Source organism: Crocodylus siamensis, chromosome 5, assembly GCF_052110815.1.
Source record: "Crocodylus siamensis isolate JL-2025a chromosome 5, ASM5211081v1, whole genome shotgun sequence".
Lineage (NCBI taxonomy): Eukaryota > Metazoa > Chordata > Crocodylia > Crocodylidae > Crocodylus > Crocodylus siamensis.
This window is the reverse complement of record NC_143399.1, coordinates 185973443-185992365: the sequence shown is the minus strand read 5'-3', so window position 1 is coordinate 185992365 and position 18923 is coordinate 185973443. Positions and strand designations below refer to the sequence as shown.

Sequence of the window (18923 nt, the reverse complement as noted above, 5' to 3'; positions counted from 1 at the left end):
ATTTAGGATAACTGCATATTTAGTATTTTGTGATATTTAACTGTTCTGTCTCATTAAATGAACAAGATACCAGAGCCTGTTAGCTCACAAAAGCTTAAACTCTGTAAAAAGTCTTCCATGCGTCTGACAGAGGAACCACCAAACCACAATGAAAACAGCTGCTCAGACACCATAATCAAATAACACTCTCTGCCATTGGATTGACATCACCGTGGTACTCGGATGAACTTTGGCATGCAGTATGCATGCTTTGAATATTAGCTTTTTGATGGTAGAAAGTTGCTCCAAATCCATTCATCCATATACACATTAAGGCCTCCTTGAAAGCGTATTACTTCAGTATAGGGAGCAGAGAACTCTCTGCTGCAAAATCATGGCCAGCAGAACAACTGCATTCAGTGAGATCCTTCTGAGATGCATAATCTGAACCACAGGACAAAACAAGCACCTGACAAGCTCACTTAATCATAGACATTGAGAGGCTACATCACAAGAATTCCCAGATACTGCATCATCAGAATTCAAAAACCAGAGCAATACAACCTTTGCATAGCCAAGGTCACATCTCAATACTTCCATCTTAGAAATTTCCACAGATTTCAGTTTCCTACTATCCACCTGGGTATGAGCTCCCCCATAACTTATGGACTAAATTAAACAGGACTCACTCTGGAGCTGGACACTTTAATGCCACACTCTATAAGACTGGCTTAAAGGACAGTTCAATATATGAGTGTGGTGATGCACCACAGCCTGCTGGCTACCTCTTCATGTGTGCAGCACACTCACACACCCAGGATGAGGACCTGGCAAGCATCAACCATAAAGCAGTTGCGTGGCTCTGCCACATTAATGATGTGTAGAAAGAGAAATGAAGTGTACAAGAAGTTTCCTACTAAGTGAAAAGAAGGAGAAGTGAATTGGACAGCATCATCATGACAGTAATTATTCCTCTCTTACTGGACCCCTAGAGTGGTGATGAGTAATTAGTACTTTCTTTTCCCCTAAAGTAACAGAAGCCCCTGGTTCCATTACATGACCAATTGGGTAAGCGCAGCAGGCCAACCTTGCTGCGTAGGTAGGCAGCTGAGCAAAATCTGGCTGCACTGCAATAAGCTTGCTGTGTGGAGCAGATTTCCAGGCTGCCTGAGTAAAGGATAGCTTAAAGCAGTTGTGTTAAGCTGCAGCAGGGAAGAGCAGGCTGGTCATTAGGCGAAAGACGAAACCCCTGTGTACAACTAGGGAGTCACCTGACCAGCAGGGACAGTGCCTTCAGGGCATATAAGCCCAGTGCCTGAAGCAAGGCAGGCAGTCTGGCTTTTGCAAGCTCAGGGAGAGGAGCTCGTGGGAGATGGGGGCTACAACTGCATCCAACCCACCCAAGACAGCTAGGAGGAGAGAGCTCAAAGAGATGCATGGCTTATGGGGTGATGCAGAGCGAGTGGGGGAGACTTACTTAGTTTGGAAGCAGTTGCTTGTGTTTGTGTTGCATTTTAAGTTTGATACCAGAGGATCAGATTGTGGTTGTAGGGGAGGATTGGCGGCTATGTACCAGGGTGCTTGGGGCAACTGGGGTTTCAAATGCTGCAAAGTGGTGAGAGAGCCTGAGTGAGAGATGGGACAGGCTAGAGTGGGGAGGGAGAAGGCTAGAGCTAAGGGCTGCAGTCTGTACACCAAGAGAGTGAGACTAAGACGCTACGTCAGAGGAAATGGGCTTAGGCTTAGAAGTCCACAGCTTCCCAGGGGGCCAAAGCCAAGAGGGCTGAAGCCTGTATAGGATCAGGAGTAACATCTGTGAGGCATGGGCGTGGCTATAGTGGATGACGGAGACCATGTATACATCCCATAAGTAACTGGTGCCCCAAGGCACTGCTAGGGGCAAGAGGATCACAGTTAAGTGCCCTGAGAGGCGGGGGCTAGCTGGGCATGGGGAAGACTAGCTGGCTGAGAAACCGAAGCTCACTTTGGGTCCCTGATGGAAGCCCACCCTATATACCATAAGAAACATTGAGGCATGGCAGGCAAGGTAAAAATGGCTTCAAGGACCTGAAGTGGGGCAGGAGTCATGTAAACACCAGGTGGTGTTGTGGCCATCCCTAGGGGCCAGGTTGCTACAGCTCACATCTGTGGAGTCCAGTGGGGGTACTGTTTCCTCCACACCTATCTCCTTCCTAAATTTCCACTGGAGAACCTGACCAATGCCACTAACTCTGATGCCAGTGATAGATACATTGTAAACTTTATTTTCCTCAGATGAAACCTATTTATCTTCTCAGATGTCACAATGGAAGGATTGTGGGTGAGAACTTACAAACACACTGAAGCTCATCAGGTCAATTTATTTCACCAGGGACATAAATATGTGCCTAAACAACATTCTGGATCTGGGCCTTATATACTGTATTTAAAAGTGCCACAGGAAACTTCAAGATAAATGGGGCTGGCACTAGTTCAAATGGATCTTTGTTACCTTTGCAGTACTGAAGTACTGTTTCCATGGCACACTTCCGGTCTGAAGCCCATCTGATTCGAGCTGATCCAGCAATTTTGTTTTCAACAGGCCACCAACCTTGCCAGAGATACACTTCGTGATGATTGTCAACAAGGAAAAGTGCTATATAGCCAAACAAGAACAAAAAATACCAGACATTCATTCTTAGCATTAATCTTGTTTCTTCAGAAAGTATTTACAACTCTGATTCAGATAAACCTCAACCACCCATGGCTTTGGTTGGCAGGATGAGACTTGCTTTTAAGCTCATCAATACCATTTGTTATTCAACCACAAAGATTTCTGCAAAGCAGCAAGAAGCTGAATTCCAAGTCTCTAAAATAGTTTTGCTTTTGTTTCTTAATGCTGGGCCTCTTTTGGTTTTCCATACACAGTCTCTCCTGCTGCAAATTAAAGCAACACAGAGCCATGTTTATCACATACTGGTGCAAAACAGCACCGCCTCCTACCTACTCATAAGTATTTTAAGTGTCACTTTGGCAAGCAACTCCTTGTCAGGAGGCTTCTCTACTTACAAGTTGGAATAGCAATATTTTAAGGATATATGCATTTTGGCAGGTTACAGATTTGACTGCACATTAATGAACCCCAAGTACACTTACTCTGGGATTTCATATTTAGGATCACAGAGGAATTTACAGTAATATTCAGTGACTGTACCTGGCTGTGGGGCAGTATAGAGGTCTTCCTGCAGGAATGGCATAGAATTGACAACAGTGGGATCTCTGGCAGGATATACGTATTCTGTGGCTGAGAATTCTCCTGATGAGCTACTAAGGCTGAATAGGCGGGGGGTGAAGTTAAATTTCCCAGGATCTTTTAAATAAACAAAGAAAGTATTTCTAGTATATGAAACAACTTTTATGGTTACTGTCTCATTATTACAGTTTTCTATAAAAACAGTTTTTAAAGTTATTGCATCTCAATGGCTTTCCAAAACTCAGGAAGGGAGACTGCGCATGTCAGGGCAGCCACCACTGTTAGTTTTAGACCATGAGTTTGAATCAATCCTGGCTCATTTGTGAGCAGGGATTCTGCAACTTATGTATAGTGAATTCTTCTATCTACCTTAGAAACATATTTAAAATATTACAATCTATCCCACTGCTCCCTTCATTGGCAGTTTTGGCAGAGTTTAAATAAGAACGCTTAAAAAACCAATCTGGTCCCTACATAGTTGTAAAGTAGTGTCAACTGGAGTCGGGTGTACTCATGTGCATGCACATAATAATAATAATAATAATAATAATAATAATAATAATATACGTTCGAGAATGGATGCAGGATGGGGCAAGAGAAGGAACAAAAAAACACCAGTCCATCTACAGTTGGTTTACATGAGCAGGGAGATTAAGGCAGGTGTTTATGTGACTCAGTAGTCCCACAACATTTTAAGATTAAGATGAAGAACATTGGAATGCAGCCCTACCTTGCAGCATGCAATCATAAGCTTTTCGATCTCTTCTTCCTAATGCATCCCAGAATCCCAATGGCTCCGAACCCTCATCACATTCATGTATGGTCACTTTGCTACTGCTGTGCAATCCTGCTTCCAGGGGACATCTACAATGAAGTAGTAACATGAATCATTTACTTCTAAAGCAAATACCTGCACGCAAATAGCCCAAGTTACCCCAAAACTGACAACGTGCGTTGACATCCTTCTTCTTGCCAGTATTATTCATCCCAAAATGAATACAAACAATAATGAAGAAATAAATGAATTTCAAAATTTTCATTCCAGCACTGATTGTGTAGATCCAGAGGTCATAAGAATATTTCTCACATGGGCTCTCTACACCAGTGGTTCTTAACCTTTTTTATATCAGTACCCATTTGTAAACATTGATGGCCAGTCCTGACCCAGTAAATAGTTTATGTAGAAAACACACAAGTATTTTGTCCACAAAATACTTATTAAACACTAGAAGTTAAAGCAGTTCAACAGCCTTTAAAATTAAGACTGAAGAAATCAGCATCAACAGGAAAACATTAACAGTAAGATCAACATGTGGCCCTCTATTACTCCCAAGTGACATTCATCATTGTGCAATTTTTACAATGCAAATTACTATGCCCCTCACTCCTGACTCGCAGCCCCCTGGCCCTGCCAGTGCCCTTTACTTGCAGCTTGCAGCACCCTGGCCCTCCTGGTGCTCCTCAGTCCCAACTCACAGCACCCCACCCTCTAAGCCCTGTTGGTGCCCATCACTCCTGACTCACTGGCCCCCAGTGTGTGGGGAAGGGGTGGAATTGTGGGCACCCCACCCTCCTGCCGCACCCTGGGCATGGGGCTGCAGCCTTGCCAGACCAGCGTGGGCAGGAGTCACCTCTGTGGCCCAGCAGACGGGATTCAAAATGGGGTGTCAAGAGTCAAGGCTGCTGACGCCACTGCCATTGGGACCCCCATGCCAGCCATGCCAGCAGCAGCATGAGGAGCAATGGACTGGAGAGGGGAGAGCCCATGCTGCCCTCACCTCCTCTTGCTGCCAGCCACTTGCACACCGGGCTGTGACTCTACCCGACTGCCATGGCCTGACTGCCGCTGCTCCCCTCAGGCTACCCGCCACTCCACCTCCCCTCCAGAGTAGAGCCACAGCCTGAGGGGAGTGGTGGCAGCAGGAGGTGGTGAGGGCAGCATGTTTCCCACATCCCTCCCCCACCACTCCCATTCACCACTACTTATGCAGTCTTGCTGGCCCACTCTGCCCTCCTGCACCAGGTCCTGCCCTCTGGACCATGAAAGCATTCACTGCCTGTGACAGTCCAGCCAGACTGCAGCCCCATGCCTACTGTAGGCGCACAAATCTGGGGGCGCACATGCCCCCCAGTGCATCACTTGTGTTGCCCTGATGAGTTATGCCTCTTCCCCTGCTCTCCACCCCAGCCAATAGACTTATTTGGAGGGAGCTGCAGGAGCTGCTCTCTACACTGCCTGGCTACCACGTGCATGTGTCTGGGTGCACGTAGCATGTACATGTGGTGCCCCATGCCCGAATGCCCTCCTCCAGTGGCGACGGTGCACATACACCCCCTGAGAGTGCTGGTGCACAAACCAGCCATGCTTGCTGCTTAGGCAATGGGTGCCCCACTGCAAGCACTGGCCGATCACTGCAGCTGCTCCCAGAAGGATAGGCCATGGGGGGACTCCCCCCCACCATCACTAGGATTGCCGTAGAGGGACCCCCCTCCCTGGTCAGTGGGACTAGTCACGGGGCGGGGGGGCACACGACATGTGCTCCCCCTGATTAAGGTGGCACCAGTTACCCATGCCCTCCTCCCACTTCCTCCAGCCCCAAGCAGTTCCTTGCAGACTGAAAACTCTGCCTTCCTGCAAGGAGAACCTGCAGTTTCCCACATTTTTCTCCTTTAAAGGAGAAAATCCATGATTTCCCACACTTTCCCATGATTGTTTGAGACCCTTTCCAAGACCCTGCAAGATCATCAGGTCCAGCCCCCTGCACTAGGCAGGAAAGAGAACTGGGGTCAGATGACCCTAGCGAGGTGACTGTCTAGCCTGCTCTTGAAGATTTCTAGGGTAGGCGATTGCACCACCTCTGGAGGGGGTTTAATTTCACAGTCCGGACAACCTAACTGTGAAGAAGTTTTTCCTACGGTTAAGCCTGAAATAATCTTCCAGGAGTTTGTGGGCATTACTCTTGGTTTTCTTTAAGGGTGCACTGGTGAACAGTTGTTCACTGAGCCTTTGATGTACTTCCCTGATCCAGTGGTGAGCTGCTACCAAGTCCTCTCTCAGCCTTCTTTTTTTTAGGCTGAAGAGACTCAAGTCCCTCAGCCTTTCCTCATATGGCTTGCCATGCAAGTCTCCGATCATCTGGGTGGCCCTTCTCTGGACTCTCTCAAGCTTTTCCACATCCTTGTTGAAGTGTGGCACCAGAACTGGACACAGTACTCCAGCTACAGTTTCACCAATGCTGAGTAAAGGGAAAGAGTCACTTCCCCAGCTTGTTTGCCACACAAGTATTGTTTGCCCTGCTGGCTACAGCATCGCACTGACAGCTCATGTTCATACTATGGTCTATTATTATGCCCAAGTCCCTTTCAGTCGTGGTGCTTGTCAGTTTGGCGCCACTGAGCCTGTATGTATGTTGTGTGTTGTTCATCCCTAGATGGAACATTTTACACCTTGTCAATGTTGAACTTCATCTGGTTCCGACCCGCTCAACTTGCCAGCCTGTCTAGGTCCACCAGCATCTGCAGCCTATTTTCAAGCGCGACCATGCTCCCCTATAACTTAGTGTTGTCCGCAAACTTGGCCAGCGAGCTCTTCACCCCCACATCCAAATCATTAATAAAGATGCTGAAAAGCACTGGACCAAGCACAGACCCCTGAGGTACACCACTAGCCATTTCTCACCAGGACGACACAAATCCGTTCCTTAGAACTCTCTGGGTCCTACCCTGCCACCAGCTTCCTACCCACCTGACTGTTGAGCAGTTAAGCCTGCAATCCTCCGATTTTCCCATGAGAACATCATGGGAATACCAGATCAAAGGTCTTTTGGAAGTCTAGGTATACAATGTCAACCTCCTCTCTTATCTAGGTGGTGAGTTACCTCATCGTAGAAGGAGACTGGTGAGACAAGACCTGCCCATGATGAAGCCATGCTGGCTGTTGTCCAGAACCTTACTTCTGCAAGCGTATCATACAGAGTTCTTGATGAATTTTTCCTGGTATAGAAGTTAGGTTAATTGGCCTGTTGTTGCCCAGGTCCTCTTTCCTCCCCTTCTTGAAGATGGGCACAACACTGGCCCTCTTCCTGTCTTCAGGGTCTTCCCCTGAGCACCATGAGTTTTGCCAGAAGTCCTGCGATGCCTTTGTCCAGCTCCTTCAGCACTCTCAGATGAAGTTCATATGGTCCTGCTGTTATAAACATCTAACTTTTCTAACTGATTATGCACCAGCTCAATGTCAATAGTAGGAAAGCGGTCATTCCCACCATACCCATTCTGAATCTTATCTAATAGGATTTTCCCCTTAGTCCAGTGACGCACCGAAGCAAAGTAGTCATTTAGGAGTGCAGGTTTCTTGAGTGTCTGTAACCAGCTGTCCTGAGTTGTTAAGCAATAGCTCCACACTTCCATTTGTTTTCCTCCTGTTTCTTACATACCTAAAGAAAGACTTCTTATTGCCCTTGGTTTGTGTTGCTAGTTTAAGTTCAGGCACTACCTTAGCTTTTCTAATCTGCTCCCTATCAGTGCAGGCCATTGTTGTATAGTTGTCCTTGGGGACTATCCCAAGCTTCCATTGTTTGTATGCCTCTTTCTTCTTTTTCAAGAAGACCACAATATCCCCATTAAGCCATGAGGGCTTACCAGCCCTTCTGCTACCTCTCCTCTGCATGGGAATGGACTTCTTTTGTTCTTTGAAGTTTGTGTCCTTGAGGAATGAACACTCTTCATGTACTCCTTTCACCTTTGGTCCCTGGTCCTGCAGTGCTTCCCTTACTATTACCCTGAGACTGCTGAAATTCTCTTTTTTAAAGTCCAAAACTTCAACCCTGTTAGCTGATTTGCCTGCTTTGCGATAGTAACATGATGGTTTCGTGGTTGCTGTTGCCCTGGCTATCCTTTATATTCAAGTTGCTCACCAGATTGTCTCCTTTGGCCAAGACCAAGACCATTACCTCTGGTTGGCCTGTGCACTTCCTGAGTCAGGTAGAGCTCTTCGATACAGTTAAGGAAGCAATGTGACCTATCCGACTTAGCTGAGTGTTCCTCCCAAGAGATGTCTGGGTAATTGAAGTCACCCATGACGACTATGCCCCACGCACATGCAGCCTCTGCCAGTTCTCGAGAGAACTCCAGATTGAGCTCCTCCAATCTGGTTTCAGGCACCTTCCTTGGTAAACAACATGACTGCCTCCTCCCCTGCTCCTCCCCTTTCAGAAAGCTACTTTTTTCTATCTCATTTCCACATCACCTTTGCTAAATCAGTTTAAAAACTTTCACTTCTAAAGATTATGCAATCTACCAGAGACTAAAAAGAATGGTTGTTCTGTTTAAAGCAATGTCAATGCAGTAACACTAAGAACAGCAAAGCAAACAACTGGGAAATGCACATAAGAACTGTATTTGTAACAGAAACCTCTATTCTAAGTCAGATGTCTTCCTTAGTCCTCCCTTTCCTAGTACACACTTAGGGCAATTTCTCATTCTATATAAAAAGAAGTTTAACTGAAAGGTTGTTTTTTATTTAAACCATTTTGGATAGCAGGCTTATATTTTATTTATTTATTACAGTTAAGATACTACAAATGTCTCCAAGGTATAAATTAGCTACTTACTGTTCTTTTATTTTATTAGCTGCTGTTCTTCCTACATCCTTTGTGTGAGACTGTGCTTTGCAGCCATGCCATAGATAGATAAGGGCTTTATTTATATTGAGAACAATCATGGAAGTCCTGGACCTCAGGCTACTACAGTGACATGCTACTTCAAGCAGGTTTCCTTCATTGGGAACCTCCCCTCGTACACAGTACAGCCTCCAGTCACCTAGAATGGGCATGAACAGTACAGTGTTATTACATATTGGAAAAGCTACTTCCAATTCAGGATCTCTGCTCCTAAAGAGATAGGTTTATGTGCTGCCTCCTGAAGTTTTTATGAAGTGAGTCAATGGATCAAGCGCATGTAATCCAGTTTGGAAAATTCTGGTTCAGGAAAAATAGTAAGCACCACACTGCGACATGATCTTTAGCTATGCCGGGGAACGACATGGAAATTCAGAACTGTGTGCACATCTGCTTAGGGTTAACAATTGGCTAATATGACTGCATTTTTTTAAGCTCATCTTTCTTCCTACTCTGTGAACTGCAATACCTAGTACAAAAAGTCAAGGTTAGATTTGTTCCAAGATCAGTGGAACCTTTCTAATCTACCATCGGACTGGAAAGACATAGAATGAATTGCAATATGTACTCAAAAGGTAAAAAAACCCAACAGCTTAACTTTGTTTCAGCAACAGAAGCCCCAAATGGCAGGGAAAAATTGAAACTACAAAAAACAAAAACACAAAACAACAAACCCTATTTTTGTTGCACTGTGTAAGCAGGAACACCATCTTATAGCATTTCATTCACTTAAACCTGAAATTGAAATGGATCTCTTGACAGTAAAATAAATTTGCTCTCAGGATGATTCAACCCATTTTAAATGCAAGCCAGGAATGAACTACCCTGAAAGCAATAGTTTAATAAGCCTCATGATTTATGAAGCCTTCACGTGTCCCTTTCTGATGGACAGAGTACTACTTGAACCTTCTTTTCAAATCCTTTTTACTGGAAAAGGGAATCTTAAAACAGAAACCCTGTATCTAACAGCGATTTACTTTGTGCGTTTTCTTCTTCCTCTTCCCTTCTTCCAGCATGCACAATCATCCCGCCCTGGAAGCACTGCAGAAAACACGGGGGTTCTTTCCCTTGAAGAACTTGTACCTGGAAATTGAAAGCACAAGACTAAAACCACAGAAAAGCTAGACTTGGGAATGCTGCCTTTGGAGCACCAAAACAGTAATTTTAAATCAGTTTAAATAAATTAAACAGCTTCTAAACCACCACATTTTAATGGAACGTGACAACATTTGAAACAATAGGGTTTATGACAGCACTGGGAAGACTAAACATATGGTATTTCAACCTGCTTAAGCCAAATAAGTGCTGCTGATTAAATCTGAAAATGTTGTTGGTGGGACTAATTATTAAATGGACAGAAGAGACTAAGTTCACCTGCAGAGTGTTACATATTATCAGGTGTGATCATGCACCTGCCTGCCTGCTCCTTGTACCAAGAAGAAACTGCACTGTAGCACAAAGATACCCGAGGTAGTTTTGATACTATAAAAGGGCAAACTTCTAAGCTCCTTGCTCCTGCAGGTAAATTGCTGCAACTACTCAAGCCAAGTAGTTCACCTGGGTAAAGACTTATTGCCAAACAATTTAAGTTTAGGTCTCGACTTGACAGAAAAAAGTCTGTTGGGGCTCACTGAAGTAGGTGGACGTCTGCTGTGTGAGAAGACATGAATTCCTTAAATGGAGTTCTGTTTTTAAGGCAGGACATGTGTTTGCATAAGCATGCTTTCATCCATTTGTGGGGGTGGGGCAGAGACAGCAGACACATGCTTTGTAATTATAGAAATCTGCTTTCAAGAAGGCAGCCCCCAGAATAACAATCCATGTCTGCATTGTTGTAATATCTTTAGAATGAAAGTTGAAGGGTCAGGGTGGGGTCAGGGAAGAGGGATTGCCTACATCTACTGGCCAGAGGTGCAGCCTCTGCAGAACAGAAAAAGAAAGATGTTCCTGAAATCCTACCACTATGTTCTCATGCAACGACTGGTTCAACAATTGACAACAACAAAGTCTCTTATCCAGCACTTCCACCCAGCATTCTCTACAAAATGGCTATGTTGGCAGCTCACCTGAGCTCCTCTCTCCTCATCGAGCTCCACTGTCATCAGTGCTGACGTCCCTTTCTCACTCACTGTGGAGTGCCTCCCTTGCCAGAAAAAGTACACACATTTTTCTTTCCCAACAGCCCTCACTTGCTGCTCTCCTTTTTGCCTGGTTCCAACTGAAAAAGCAAAAAAACAGTGCATACTGAGGGAAAGCAATGGCTATAGATCTGGACAGCAAGTGCTTTAAATCTACTGAGCCAGTTCAGCAACATCAAATCCAGTGCAGCACTGACTACGTCATTAATCTAAGAAACACTACCCAACCAGCCCAAGATGCCTCCATGCAGAACTGCCATGTGCATCATGTGATGGATGTAAAAACTACATGCAGATGCCTTTACTGAGTGGCCACAGTCTTTTGAGCCAAGAAGATCATATTAAAAGAATTCATAATATCAGGAGACACATAATGGACAGCACTTGAGAGAACCTGTATGTGAAATGGTGCATCCAATCATGTTACCAAAAAGAGTGCACCGAGCCTCATTTTCCATATTACACTGTTTTTGGCAGCAAAGAAGATGAGCTGGCTCCTGAGCACTTCTGGAAAGAACAACAGTCAGGACAGATACAGGCATTTAAATTATAAAATCGAGAAGGAGACTACAAGGAGCTTCTGAGTAATGACAAACAGATGACCAGGGAACAGCTGGTATTGCCTTCTTTCTTTAATAGTTTCAGGTGACATTAAAATTTTTATTTTTCAATTCAATATTAAATGTTGGTTTGAGCACAGGGCTGGAGCCTGGATTTTTTGAGAGACATTTACTAGTACAATTAGCACACAACATGTATGGGGAAAAAGGGCAAGTTCTATAAGACAACACTGAGTGGAACGCTTTCCTCTTTCCACTGAACACTCAGTAATCTAGGATGTAGTGAAGGACAACATTTTCAGGTAAAAGACTAAAGTAAAGCTGCTAGAATAATTGGACATGCTCCAGTCTAAGTTGTGTTCAACAATTACCCTCTGAAAATCAGGATGCTAGGTTGTTGCAAGATAAGTACACAAAGGGGCTTAGTTGCTTCTGAAAGTCAGAGCCACCAACAGTAAAAAGTGCTGGCTCCTACATCAAAAAAAGCCCAACTACAGGAACACACACTGTCAGGTCTATTTTAAAGCCCCACCTCCCCCCCATTTTTTTTTGGCATTTAAGGTGGGTCATTTTCGATAGAGTTTGTTACAAAAGGAATCAATTTCATGAACACAACTAGGTCAGGGTCTACTTTACCTGCAGCTGCTCCTATATTTACAGGTTGTTGCACTTTGACTGGATTCCCCAGCACCTCAATATAGATTCAAGGCACATTTTATGACTGACTTTTTTTTAAGATCCTGAAGCTTTTGCCATGTGGCTCTTCAGCTGATTTTGGTATTTCCCCATTTGGAATGCAAACAAAGCCAGGCTATCATTTATGGGCTACTTTTACTTATCATGGAGGCCATCCCCTGTTCATTTCTCCATTTTGAGAGCAGAGGAGTAAAGTGCCAGAAAGATCACACCAAACTGTGGCACAAGATCATAGATCCACCTGTGCTCAGTCTTTTTTGCCTGTTTAGATTTTCAAATCTAAACTAAAATCCATTGAAGGTAGTTAGAGAATCGGGACAAAGATTCTTTCCCTCTTGGCGCCATTTGGAGCTACCGTTTAGGATCTTCTCTTTTTGTTGCTGCCTAAGACTGGTTAGAGCAGTGTTGCTAGTTCAGCTTTTTAGCTGATTTGGCTTTAAAAATGGGCAGATGCAATCTATTTATATAATAGTACAAGCCATTTTGCAAGCCAGAATGGAGAAAAAATCTGAATGCAGATAAGCTAAATCAAAAAGGTAATGCACAGATCATCAGTTTAAAAGCAAAGAAAAAACAGATCATGTATTTCGATGAAAGGAAAAAAAACAACCAATAACATTCATACCTAAAATTCTACTTTGTATTTTGGTTAAATGTTGGATTAATGGCCAGTATCATAAGTAACTTTCTGGATTGCTTGCATAGCTGAGTGCATTACACACAAGGACATTTTGTTCTGGATTTTGCTAATGACATTAGCAGTTTTGTCTAAAAAGAAATCAGTATCTCAGTATGAAGAATTGCAATTGCTTACTAACCTGCAGTGCTCACCATGTACTTCCATTTAACAACGTATGTATCTCCCTCATGGAACTGCCCAATGCTCTGCTTTGGTAGCCTACTATAATCAAATTCTAGGATGTGCCAGACATCCACAGAGGCAGTGATAATTTCAAACTGCCTCCCGTCTTCTCCTTCAACAAGTCCATATCCACGGCCAATGTTCATTCCATCCAACACTGTGCCAACAGTATTTTGGGGCACAGACACCATTAGCATGACATCGCAGGGTTTAGAATCAGATCTAGACTCTTCCTGTGACAAAACAAAACCGTTTTCTTTCAGTTAAGGAGTTTTCCTCCTTTTACTCAACAATTTCAGCAGCAACACACAGTGAACGCGTGTGCTTTAGTAGCATTACTGTTTTCCTTTTTCTGTGTTGAACAAACTGCTCAATGTTAGCCAATAAAAATAAAACAGAAGTTTACCATTGGTGATGCTATCCCTAATGGCAGGCAAAGGTCAGAACATTTGAGGATATTACCAGAAAATCTAGAGTACTAGTTTACAGCCTTATTAATGAGCATGTCGTTAAAATGTTTTGAAGTTTTCTATCCCATCCAAGATACATGAACACAAATGTTGAAAATACTCAGTACATTTATCTGCTGTACCTTCTGCTGGAGAGATTCACTAGAGTTCCTCTCACTGGGTTTCTTCAGTTCAGTCCAATCAAGAAACTTTTCTTTGAACAAGATCGTTTCATTATGTTCTGTGAGTCTGCCAAAGACAGCCCAGTCAGGCCGTCCTTGTCCTTTTCTGTTTTAGGGAAAAGAGAGGAGTGGAAAGGAGAAAATGCTGAACTTACATGCTATAAATTACAGTGAAAGTGTTTGTTTGACAATATGCAGCCCTCTAGCCCTGGCAGTACTTTACACACTTCATCATAATAGCCTGTAGTTCCCACAGAAAAGAGTGGGACCAGGCAGTTACAGACTGATTAAGTCTGCAGGAAATCAACAGCATTAACTTCCAGTAACATATGTTGACAGACTATGAATAGGAGAGCAAAGTATATCCAACACCAAGAGCTGTAAGTCTGATACCTCGGTATAAGGGGGTTGCACTCTCCGGGATCTAGAGGATTTATGTCACAGTTGGAGTAGTCAAAGGTTCCATTCCACAGGTGTTTGGCCAACTGGAATGCCACTTTCCTTTGCGCTAAAGTGACTTCTTTCCCATGCCACACGTATACTTCACTACCAAAATCAAACACCAGGACCTAGGAAAAATTACAATAATCTAGTTTCAGGGAAAATATGTTCAGTTGCATCTAGAACATCAATAACCTTACTATTGCTGTAATTAATGCTGAAAAACAAACCCATACAAGTGTCACATGACAAAAAGCATCTGACTCCAAGACAGAAGCAGCCATAGTACAATGTATACAATGCCATGCACTTGTTTTGCATGGAGGAATTGCCTGGATTTTTGATAAGTAAAATGGATACTATAAAGAAACACGCTTATGTAGGAGTGGAATCAAACTAGGAGAATTGAGGACTTACTGGTCAAAAAGTGATACTGACATTCAGGAAACCAACTTTCAATCCCTCTTGGTACCCACAGGAGGTTGCTCTCAGCAGACCTTGGAGATCACAAAGGGACATATGGTGTGCAAGACCCAGATTGTTTAGGGCCTTATAGGTAAAAACCAACACCTTGAAATGAAAAGTATTGGGAGACAGTGCAGACTCCAGAGCACTGGCGTTATGTGCTCCTTTGGACCCACCCCCATCAAAAGGCAGGCTGCCACATTCTGCACCAGTGTCACATCCAAGTCTTCAAGGGTAGACCCACAGAGGGCACACTGCAGTACTCAGCCTCAAGGTTACAAAGACATGCAGTCTAATGGCCAGATCTGAAAGAAAGGCTGCAGCCTTCCACTAGATGGACTACGTGAAAGGTAGCTGCCACTGCCACCTGAATATCCAGGAGCACCTCAAGGCTGCAAGCCTGAGTGGTAAGGGGACACCAAACTCCATTGATAAGTATTCCTTCCACCCAGTCAAGCAGTCTGCTCACCACCATCACCTCTGTATTGTTTAGATTCAGTTTCAATGTGGTTCACCTGCATTCAATCCCCAACTGCAGCTAGGCACTGGGAAAGGAATGAGACTGCAGGGCCTGAGTCAGATAAGAAAGAACATAGAGCTGGGTATTACTAGCATACTGACGGCACCTCCCTCCAAATCTCTGCACAAATCTCATCCAGTGGCCTCAGATACACACTGAACAGAAGAGCCAAAAAATGGACCTCTGGGGGACAAAGGGAGCTTCCAGAGGAAACTCGCAAATACAAAAACTTTAAATTCTACTTATTGTACCTCTTTTGGTTGTAGCAGGGTACATTTTGGCATTTTGCCCCAGTAGTCATCCTCAGGAATAAGTTTATCATCTACTAAACGGTAAACACAATTTGTTTCAATTATTGCGGCTTCGTACATTTCATCTTCTTCAGGGTTTCCAGCAGCTTAATGAGAAAAATATTGAAAACATTTTTAAAATTTCAAATTTCTCTGCCTTGGAGCAACCAATGTAGTAAGTTTTCTTGTGAAAGAACATCAGGTTGTTGAAAAACAAGAGATAAAAACCTCTTACACTGATAACTTGTCTGACCACTGAGAAGTTTCCAAAAATCTTTGGCTGCATGGGTATGGGTATTTATTCCTTCTTCAATAGTCTGTACATAAGAAGCTCTACAGCCAAGTTCCCTCTTTGTCTGAATTAAAGTTGCAAGTTCTGAAGCCTAGGAGATAAACATTATCTGAGTATGATCACTTAGGTCTTTAGGACATTTGTACACATTGAATTTTAGGGAAAACACAGGAAAGAGGAAGAAAACAGTATGGCAGGTAGCAGCATTAACGGCCGTTACTTTATTTTCATTAAAAACAAAAACCTTCAGAGAAGTGACAGAAGTGCACCAGACCTTTTGTGTGCATTAGAATGAGAACTCACACTATGAAAATGTTGCAGGGAAAAGGACATCCTGCAATTCAAATTTTTTTTATTGCAAATCTTTCCTGAGGATTTTGTATTTTCTACTGCATTTTGCAATGTGCATGCTCCTATGTCAGCATTCAATTAAATCCAAGAATGGATATTTTAAAGGAATAGCCAGAGACAGGCCAGTATCAGTTCAATAAGACACTATTTTGTGAGTGCAATGAAACCACATTGTTCAGATAACTGACATCAAGAGCTGACTGTATGAAAAGAAGAAATGGGCTGTGATGCCTCTAAAATGAGGAGTACTAACCTTTGCTTTTTCTATAACATTTGCAAACTCTCCTACCCACAGGAAACAGTAATGTGGACTTAACAAGAGGAAGCAGTCTCCACTGTTCAGTGATGAAGCCCTTGGCTCAACTAATCTTGTCTGAACATGTCTTCTTCCTAAATGTAAAACCAGAGTAATTATATTCCTATTAATACTGTCACTAACCTTTCACGATTTATTAATTTTGAATGAAAAAATAGCTTGATTCTAGACCACTAATAATCCATTTCCAAAAATCTTTCATTAAAAGAATAATTAAAAAGAGTAATATATGGTTCACACTCAGGAAAACCACATTGTTTCCTTCCTTTAACCTGTATTTCTATTATTGCCAGTTTTCCTGCTTTGGAAGCTTTATGTGCCCTAGAGAAGAAAAAAAGCATGTTCCAGAACTCGCATGATTTCTGAAACTGCTTCAATTCCTTACTGGATGCTCAAAACTCCATAGCAGATTTTCAAGAATTTCAACTTGACAAAAGAGTAGATAGTATTGAGCACAGATGCACAGTATTAATAGTGTTGCAAAATTATCTAATGGAAACATAACGCCGCTTAGAATGACTCGGAGTACGAGAATTTAAGTAACCTGGGGAATACTGAAACAGCACCCCAACACAACAGAAAAACAGATGTCCTTAAGCGAAGTCTCATTTCTTCCTGTCGGATCTATGACAGTCACCACCAAGTTCACTTACTTGGTATGGTACATTCCTACCCCACAACCTTCACTTATTCTTTTGGCTTTACATTTTTCAGGGCAGTGCTATCAGTACAAAGAGATACAAGATGTCGGTTTTCCCCAACTACACACGTACCAATACAGTACAAAATTCTTCCGTACCTTTAATCTGCAAGAGCATCAGTTTCTTGTACGGCACAGCACTGTTGTTGGAGTTCTGTTCAGTTAGGTTGACACTCCGTAGATTGACGCTGCTGAAGTTCTCCTTGCTCGCTAAGCCAGCAAGTGCTACTTCTGAGAAGTTTGAGTTAGTGGACACTGATCCACACACACAGAAAGACAAGAAAAGCAAAACACAGGAACATATTATTATTTGCTTTCTGTGTTTTAGATGCTTTTAAATACTTCCCCCCGCATCCCCAGCCTTTTCTTGTTGCTGGCTGACATTAAGAGATATCAGGCTGAACTTGATAACAGCTAGTTCGAGGATTTGGATTGTTTTAGTCTTTAGATAAGTTTCTGGATATCATGGGATAATAAACCAATAATTAATTTACAGCAAATCTATTCTATTTGGCAGAAATTCCAGCCTCAGTGGAGATTCACTCAATGTTTTGTAAAGCACTGACTGTATCTGCAAAGCTATATAAATGATCAACGATTACAAGAAGCAGATGTCTCAGCTACTGTGATGCAACAGACGTTCACAATTCCAAATCTTAAGCGCCACAATTTACTGTAAAAAAGAATCAAGTCTTGGCAGCAGATGGCTATTGCCCAACCAAAGACAACAGAAATTTCCCAAGTTTAAATGCTGTACTTCAACAGAAGCATTAATCTGAGTTTCCTTTCATCATGACAGACAAGATTAAGATGAATTCTCTTTATTACAGTGAAGTAAGGGAAACTTCACCAGCACACTAAAAATGTTGCTCCAAATTGTTATGAGCAAATCCTACAGCAGTGTCACGTGTTAATCGTGTGGTTAGCTGGAAATCCAGTATGTGAGTGAACTGTTCTTTAACTGCTGTTGGAAAGCTGCTATGCTTTAGGGGAGCTAATGGATGGAAACTATGAAGGCTCTGCAGGTTCCCCAGAGATCACTGTGGCCTATAATCAAGAACAATTTACAAGGAAGAAAATTAGTTATTTTTGCTTCCTTCTCTTAATGAAAGTACACTGCCATTCAACTATCACCTTACTGCAAGACCTGCCCATTTGCTTCTGCTATCTTTATCTCTCCACCCTCTGCCTAACCTGAAAACACACAACAGTGCTCCTGCAGCTGGCTAGACTAGAAGAGCTGGTTACAGAGCAGGAAGGTTGGTAAACTTCCTTCAAGAAGCCAAAAGCATAATTTCATTCATTTCAGTCAACTCTGATTTAATACTTCACATTCCGCTAACTAAAATAAAAACCCCCTAAGCTCCGAATTCTCAGCAGCTAGCACAGCTCCATCTTTTAGTCCTTTGCTAACTAAAGAGAACAGTATGCCAAGGCCAGCAAATCAACTCACTTTTCTCTACTTTCATTCGCTTGGACTCCATGAAGGCAACATTTAGCCTCTGTTCAGTGTACTCGTGAAGAATGTCCTCCCTTGCTGCCAGCATTCGGAGGGGATTTCTTGAGGCCTGAACTCTGCGCACAGGCCTCACTGCACGTTTGTGCTCTGCTACAGAAGAAATTAGCCTAAGAACCAAACAAAGTTTATAATCTTCAGATGATCCAACTTCATGATTTTCTTAGAAACTAATGATGGCTAGAGACTTGCTTTGTATTAGGAGGACACTCAACCTCCGGCAGCAGACCCACAAGTCAGGTCACTGATAGATGCACAA

General features: G+C 43.1%; 1 protein-coding gene across 21 annotated transcripts in view; it reads right to left on the bottom strand.

Annotated features, from left to right (window-relative positions):
* Positions 1 to 18923, bottom strand: part of SVIL (supervillin) — a 200437-nt gene that overhangs the window by 7883 nt on the left and 173631 nt on the right. For all 21 annotated transcript variants that reach the window (XM_090047480.1, XM_090047481.1, XM_090047472.1 and 18 more), the window contains 14 exons: positions 18602 to 18774; positions 17248 to 17403; positions 16386 to 16522; positions 15725 to 15872; positions 15451 to 15596; positions 14167 to 14342; positions 13735 to 13879; positions 13099 to 13375; positions 10953 to 11104; positions 9864 to 9969; positions 8821 to 9028; positions 3942 to 4075; positions 3173 to 3328; positions 2471 to 2614 (listed from right to left, as the gene is read on the bottom strand). In XM_090047480.1, coding sequence (XP_089903606.1) covers positions 2471 to 2614; positions 3173 to 3328; positions 3942 to 4075; positions 8821 to 9028; positions 9864 to 9969; positions 10953 to 11104; positions 13099 to 13375; positions 13735 to 13879; positions 14167 to 14342; positions 15451 to 15596; positions 15725 to 15872; positions 16386 to 16522; positions 17248 to 17403; positions 18602 to 18774 — 2258 coding nt within the window. The remainder of the gene's footprint in view (positions 1 to 2470; positions 2615 to 3172; positions 3329 to 3941; positions 4076 to 8820; positions 9029 to 9863; positions 9970 to 10952; positions 11105 to 13098; positions 13376 to 13734; positions 13880 to 14166; positions 14343 to 15450; positions 15597 to 15724; positions 15873 to 16385; positions 16523 to 17247; positions 17404 to 18601; positions 18775 to 18923) is intronic.